An 8,063-nucleotide genomic window follows, 5' to 3' on the forward strand; every position below is an offset into this window, starting at 1 on the left:
TTATGGATGAAACTGAGAGCGTAAGATTGGCTCCAGCTGAGACCTGCAGGTTGGGGAGACAAATGGAATGTAGAAAGATGTATTCCTCTCTAACTGGCTAAATACAGAACCTTTGCATGAGCCTGCATTGTGTCCCTTTTCTAGCTCGTTCCATACGCTTTTTGTTTGACCATTCCCGGCTGTTCAGAAAACGACCCCCCCCCCCCCTCCCCCCGTCCCCTCATTTTGTTTTGAAATCTTTGTTGCACTGTACATTGCCAGCCTTTGTAGCCACACAGCACAATGCTAGTTTCAGATAGAACGGCCCGATATGTTTGGTCAGCCTATTCTCCCTTAATACGCGCAACAGGTTTCATTTCATCAATGCTTTAAGATTAAATATAGCCATGCAAACTGCATGGCGGGGGCTACTTTGTAAGGATTTATTCTGGAAAGCTCAAGATTACATTCAGGTGAGTTCAAATGGCATTCAGTAACCTTTCGTCTGTGTGTATTTACTCCTTGAGGCCTGAGGAGGAACAAGTGATAAATTAATTTATACATAATATCAGTGGTTCAGTGAATACAGAGGATGTCCTCATTAATCCTTCTAGAAGTGGGGAAGTTTACTTTGTATTATTTAAAGTTTTACATAACAAAACCAGATTCTGATAGTTTAGACCGATGACCATTGAATTGAAAACTTGTTGGGTCGTGGAAAATAAACAAATACATACATAAACAAATCCCTAAATGGATTTAATTCCTGCCAAAGTGAAGAAAAGTTTATAATCTATAACAATAGCATGGACATTCTTGGACAAAATACCAACAAAGCTGAGAGGTTGAGGATGAAACCATTTTGGTTTGCATAGTCATTTATCTGGACACCATTTAGCTTCCATCCGATCAGTAACGGAAGATTAAAGCCATAATACAGTTTATGACCATATCTCGCTGTACATACTCAGCTATCATCATATTGTCATGTTTCCTGACTGACAATCCAGGTTTCTGAAACCAGGATGTGATGTTTACCAGAATACTAGTATGCAAATGTTTCTAAAGCAGAAACATAGAGCCACCGGTGCAACATATCTTGTTATCCACAATGGTGAGTTGTTGTCTTTCAAAATAGAGAGAGCTTTTAACCACATCTCACAGTCATAATCATGAGCTGGCTCAGGTGCCCCCCCCCCCCCCAAAAAAACACTTCTATGTACTTACCTATAGCACTTTGATCATAGCACTGTTGTTCTTAAGGTATGTTTGCTGAACAGCTACTACTTTCCTCAGACGAGGACCAGAAACACTTGTTTATATTTTTTAGCTCTTACTTTATTGGCAATGATATGTTGTGGTTTCTTTCTTTCAACAAATGTACTTATTGTAAGTCGCTTTGGACAAAAGCGTCTGCGAAATGCCTCGAATGTAAATGTAAAATGTAAATGTATTCCTGTACATAATCATCCCGTATATTCCAGTGCTTTTTACATATATTTAAAATTAATTAATTAAAATGACCCTTTTTCACTACTTGCGTGCACAACAGTCCTGTCTATTCTTTAGCTTTATCCATCCAGCTTCGTGAAATAGTGACAAAATTGAAATCTAGTGATTAGTTCACAAACTTTTTCACAAACTGCTGTGAGACTGTGTTACAGTATTTATACCCTGTCTCCTAGAATTAAGTTAGCATGCAAATAAACTGCTCTCTCAGTTACATTTCGAGGAAAATGCATTTCCTCACAGATTATGGTTGCACTTTTAAACAGTTTGAAATACGTGGATAATGTCATAAATAGAAACAAAGCAGTTTTGTCTTGGTTGAAGCCCTGTGGTTTCTGACCGTCCATCACTCCAAAAGCAAACGTAATTCACAACAAAATGTTTCCCTGAAAACGTACTTCACAGTGCAGTTTTGTTGTATGGGAAAGTAATGCCAAATACTCCTGTCTCTATCTCTTCATGTGATATTTGCCTGAACAGTACACAACAGATATGTTGGCATCGGCCAACCCTCTTGACATGTCTATGCTGTAAGAAGCCCAGTACGTTTTCTCACATCTTTGGAAAACTCACATTCATCACGGTGGAAATTATTTGGGAGAAGTTGCGTCTAAAAACTACATTTTGATAAGAGGTGAAAAGATGCAGCAACAATTGAGTATGAGGAACTGATTCTGAACCTGTTATCAGTTGTTGTGGTGTTATGACGATGCTCGGTTATGAGTGAAAAGTTTCACAGGCAAATATTTACACAAGAAAAGCAGGGTGATTAATTTAGAGGCAAAGTCAACCCATAATTGGATCAAGCAACTATGTATCAACTATGGATTTGAGAAGTGTGTTTAAAAATCATGATTTTCATTTAACGATTACACCAGAGGGGGCGGTGAAAAGTGAAGCCAAAGCTGAAGTGCCTAAAACCTACATTATCTCTACTGTCCATCAGGGGGCGACTCCTCTGGTTGCAAAAAGAAGTCTGATTGCATGGAGGTCTATGAGAAAATGACTCTACTTCTACCTTGATATATTATATGTATATTTTTTTTGTATGTTATCCTTTATATTTTTATATTGTAGTAATTGTAGTTTGGTATATTCATAGTGTATTCAATCCATCCGTCCATCCGTCCATCCATCCATCCGTCCGTCCGTCCGTCCATCCATCCATCCATCCATCCATCCATCCATCCATCCATCCATCCATCCATCCATCCATCGTGTTCTCTACCATGTCTTATCATCAATAACATTGTTGACATCATCTTTTACTTCCTCTCCCAGGTTAACGATGGGTGACTGGTCCATACTTGGTCGCTTCCTGTCTGAGGTCCAAAACCACTCTACGGTGATAGGCAAAATCTGGCTCACCATGCTGCTCATTTTCCGTATCCTGTTGGTGGCCTTGGTGGGGGACGCCGTCTACAGCGACGAGCAGTCCAAGTTCACTTGTAACACCCAGCAGCCCGGATGCAACAATGTCTGTTACGACACCTTTGCCCCCGTTTCACATCTACGGTTCTGGGTCTTCCAAATTGTGCTGGTCTCCACCCCATCCATCTTCTACATCGTTTTTGTTTTGCATAAGATTGCCAAGGATGAGAAGCTGGATGGCCAGAAGGCCCAGGTGGTAGCCCAGAGGCCTCCCCGACAGAGATGTGGGCACACCAGAAAGAATGGCATGGAGACTCTGAGAGTCGACATGCCCACCTACTGTCCTCACTACAGGGAAGAATGGGTTGCGAGCGAGAGGGAAGGAGTAGAGCAAAGCTCTCTGGAGGAGGATTGTGGCGAAGTAGGAGAGGACCCCACCCAGCAGTCCAACCAGGTGCTGCTCATTTACATTCTTCATGTATTACTACGATCCGTCATGGAGATCACCTTCCTGGTGGGCCAGTACTTCCTGTTTGGGTTCGAGGTACCTAACCTGTACCGCTGTGAGACCTACCCGTGCCCTACTCGTACAGACTGCTTTGTGTCCCGTGCCACTGAGAAAACCATCTTCCTGAACTTCATGTTCAGCATCAGCCTGGGCTGCTTTGTGCTCAACATCGCAGAGCTCCACTACCTGGGCTGGGTCTACATTTTCCGCATCCTCTGCTCGGCCTGCTCCACATGCTGCGGTCAGGAGAGGGACACCGTCAGGCTGTACTCCAACCACAACCCCCTCCTGCTACAGCTCAGGCATTCTCTGAGGGGCCAGTTGGTTCTGCAAACACCAGCAGCCATGGCCCCGGAGAAGACCGGGGGTCTGCTCACACATGCCCCGGCCATCTCCTTCGAGACGGACTCAACCGTGGAATGCACCTCCAAGAGGAGTCCAGAGAGTAGAGACAAAGTGAAGGTCAAGCTGGCCAACATGGCCAGGCTGGGCCGGACTAAGAAATCCTGGCTATGAGAACGCTATTTTTCTGTAGAGTTTGAAACACGTGGTTAATGAATAAACAAAGCAAAACATGCTAGAAAACTACATTATTAGGTTTAGTTTAAAAAAAAAAATGGGTTTGGCTTAAAGTTACTTTAAAACTGAAGCAAGCAAAACATCCTCCTGACTTGGACTTCTGTGGACTCATTTGAAACAAGTTTGTGATCCATCATGAGTAAACGTAAGCCACGTAAAAATGTATTTCCCTTGAAAATGAATTCACATCGCAGTTTCATTACGTGGGAACATCGTTTTTAGGAGACCAGGCTGATATCTTAGTTCATCACTGACACACAGGTAGTATGTTATACTGGTAGTACTGGTTAGTCTGCTGTGAGGCAACTTATAATGTGAGCCCAAAAGCAAGCTTTTGCTCCAGCAATACTGAGCAGACAAATCCATTTATAAAGATCTCCATGATCAATTTGGAGGGACTAAGAAGTCAGCTATGAGGGAGTGTTTTTCTGTTGTGCCATTCAATCTGTGAAAACAGGCAGAAAAGGGGACGTTTAAAGCCTGAAAGGTGTTCTATAGGAAAATGTTCATTCACAAAGGGATTTTCATTCACTGTCAAATGCTTCACCTGAATTCTTAATGCGTTGCAAGCGGTCAAGGCCTGGCAGTGAGGTGTGCTGTCGGAGACAATGGAATTAAGCTGTTTCCTTACCGTCTATGATACATTGTATTAATTATGTCCTATATACTTATTTTCATTAGTCAGTTAGTTTCCAAGAAACTAATGTAATGTCTTGTTCTAAAAGGAAACAATGCAATCATTTGTGTGGAATGCCAATTACAGTTCACAAAGATAAAGCATAAAAACCCCTTCAGTTTAATGTAGAATGGATTGATTTTTTATTTTTGTCATTCCGTTTTTGTTTGACCATTTCTGTAACTTACCGAAGTTATAATGCTACGTTCATACCTGCCTCACGCAGCAATTTCCACAAGTGCAAAAATATGTCCGTCACTTTTCATGTGTACGATTGAATGCAACATTATTAACTTATTAAGTGTGACATTATACATAATACTTTGAGTTAAGAATTTGCTGTCAATTCAGTATTGCCACAAATTGCTAAACAGGTCAAATGTTATTGCAAAGATTTTGTTTTGCTTTACAAAAAACTGTTTCACCAGCATCGAGAAAATCAAACATTTTTTGAGTGTATTTATTTTAGTCAATTCTCCAGTGTGAAAAGTCTTTATTATCTTGCTGTTTGAGGATTCAGATATTTATTATTCAGATATCTATCGGGTTGAGTTTGTACAGTGGAGGCATTTGGTGTTGTTTTCTTTTGCATACTTTGGGTTTTAGGATAAACACATTTTCTCATATATGGCACATGAATCATGTATTCACTCTTATTTCTTTACCAGCGTTAAACATGTTTCTAAATATCATGTAATTCCATTGATGGTGCTTTTTTGGATTGTAAACTAATAACTAAACTACTCATTTTTTGTTTAGTGTGGTGATTATGGATCCTGGTGTGTGCTGTAGAAAAATAATTTTATTTATATTTTCAACAATGTAATTATTTCTGTGGTCGACCCCATGTGTGATAAGAGAGATATCTGCTGGATGTGTGTGTGGTCAATCACCATTTTATCATAGAAGAGTTATTTAGTTAACTTAGTTAGTTTAGAGTTAACTAATAATTTGAAAATGCTGTATTTGGTTAAACAAAGATTTTCTTTATTTCAGTAATCACACACAATTACACCAAACTGCTGGCACAAGCCTGATTTTCCTATCTACTTGATACAATTGCACTGTGTTTCTAGTTGCTAAGCTGTTCTATTTTATTTACAGGGGATATATTTTGCTGTCATTAATAGATGATTCAACAGCACTGATGTGCACATGTAAAACTTTTTAACATGTATGTACCAGCTATCCCTGCTGCCCTGCTCAAAATCGCACAATAAAATGTGCAAATCTGCACTATATGTTTTTAGATGGTGGAAAAGCATCCTTTTAATGAAAAGAAACTGGATGCAGACTTGTGTTTTGGCCGCTGGCTGGTTATTGAAGTGGTTAAAGGGGTTGCTGTTTTCCCATCTCTAGATCATTGAACTCATTGAGGTCAACGCTGTGCAGCCTGGGAAACAAAGTAGTAGTGTAGTGTTCTGTGTTCTGTGTTCTGAAGTCTGCGCTACAAACTGAGCGCAGGAGTTTTGACAGATGTGGGCATTTACAAGACAGGAAGCGTCTCCTAAATTACTCTATGGCATCTCATTATGGGAACTGGTGTAGCCCTCTGGTATACTGACCTTTTTAAACTAACTAATCCCCTATAAGAAGTCAATAGTCATCGTGAAATCACTTGTTGGTTTGTGGACTACAAATTTTGGCTTATTTGACGTTGTCAACTTGGATTTTGGCCGTAGCCATCTTAAAATGTTTGCAACCAGTGAAGGAAGTGACCATATTTTTGTACTATGGAGGAGCGATGGGTGAACACAAGCAGCAGAGCGGCACTCCGACCAGCAACCTTGCTGGATCTGGATACATATGGTTTCTGGTGTGAAGCTGTTAACAAAGTGAGCTTCGTAATTCAAGGTCAGTAGCCAAAATAACAGTTTGAACCTAAAGGTCACTGTGTCAAAAATACGTTATCGGCCTTCTGATTTGCTGCGGGCAGGATGTTGTGTACTGGATTCTATGTGCAGGCAACGGTCTCTCAGAATGTCTCTCCTCAAAGGCATCAATGTTGCATTCAATTGTCCACCAATGTAAAATTCCTACCCCATCTACTTTCTATCTGGACTCTCACGGTATAAAGGGATAGTTCAGAATTTTGGACATAAGACCTATTTTCCAAGTTAGCCGGTGTGTTTGAGACGTCTGGAGAGGTTTTCAAGAAATTTCATTCAGTTCTTCTAGTTGCCGAGTTCGCTTATGCTATGGCTAGCGCAAGTCAATGGTTCTTAGCTAGACAGGCATTAAAAACAGTCTTGCCCACTCCACAGTGCACCCGAGGCAAATCAATTAAAACACTAGACTGTCGATGTACATATCTGTGTTGATAGAATAATATTTTAAACAAAACTAACCTCGCATCGCATGATTCATCCATTTTTTGAGGAACTAGTTTCTCAGCAGCAGCGGAATTTTACTTTGCTCCATCGGACTCAAAACTCTAAGACGCGCCGCCCGAAATACTGCCCGTAAATAGGCAATCCAACCGGGACAAACTGTCGGCACTTATACCCCCAAGGCTGTCTGAAAAGCCCTCGGAGCTCACTCAAACACCGGGCAGCCCACGGCCACGCGAAGCCACAATTACGCACCGCGAATCCGGACCACTGCTCCGTCCGGAGAACCGTAAACCCTCGGACGCGTTGCAGGGATTCCCTCCGGTAAATAGACACATGAACACCGCCGAATATTCGGGCCTCGTGCCCTCAGAGGGTGAAAAGCCCTTGGACCGCAGACCAACACCGGGCAGCGGGCGGCTCCGCGAATCCACACATGCGGACTCTCCGTCGGACTCAAAACTCCAAGACGCGCCGCCCGAAATACTGCCCGCAAATAGGCAATCGAACCGGGACGAAATGTCGGGACTCATGCCCTCAGACCTGGTTGAAAAGCGCTTGGACCTCACGCAAACACCGGGCAGCCAACGGCCACGCGAACCCACAATTACGCACCGCGAACCCGGACCTCTGCTCCGTCCGTAGACCCGTAAACCCTCGGACGCGTTGCAGGGAATCCCTCCTGGCACCACCAGTCTCCGTTTGTTCGGTCCCGGTTCTCAGCTCCAGCAGGGGCTATCTCGGTCTCCACAGACGCTCGTTCACGTTCTGCCCTTTGAGCATCCCTCTCGCACAATTCTTCGTCTGTATATTCAGGCTCGTACAGGTATGGTTGGGTTTGGGTGGAAAAAAACTCCTCATCAGAGTCTTCAAAAGTTTCAGTATATTCTCCAAAAGTGTCAATTTCTGTGAGATTGAAGAAACTAGCACTGCAGGCTACTCTGCGTCTGTAGCAATGACAGCAGGTAAACAAACTATTATAGAACCGGTAACTTATAAGTGCTAGGTGATATCACTCCGCCGCTGCCATAGCCTACTAGGAAGTATGACACGCTGCTGCTGCTGCTGAGACATAAATCCTTAAAAATGCAAGGTTGGTTTTATTTCAAAC

At 42.3% G+C, this 8,063-nt stretch overlaps 1 protein-coding gene across 1 annotated transcript; it reads left to right on the top strand.

Annotated features, from left to right (window-relative positions):
* Positions 1-2,776: 2,776 nt before the first annotated feature.
* On the top strand, positions 2,777-3,883 carry LOC311019584 (gap junction delta-2 protein; the record flags this gene model as incomplete). Its single annotated transcript, XM_084019124.1, has 1 exon — positions 2,777-3,883. The coding sequence occupies one exon, from the start codon at positions 2,777-2,779 to the stop codon at positions 3,881-3,883; it is 1,107 nt and encodes a 368-aa protein (XP_083875250.1).
* Positions 3,884-8,063: the final 4,180 nt, after the last annotated feature.

Source organism: Eutrigla gurnardus (assembly GCF_963514095.1).
Source record: "Eutrigla gurnardus genome assembly, chromosome: 10".
NCBI lineage: Eukaryota > Metazoa > Chordata > Actinopteri > Perciformes > Triglidae > Eutrigla > Eutrigla gurnardus.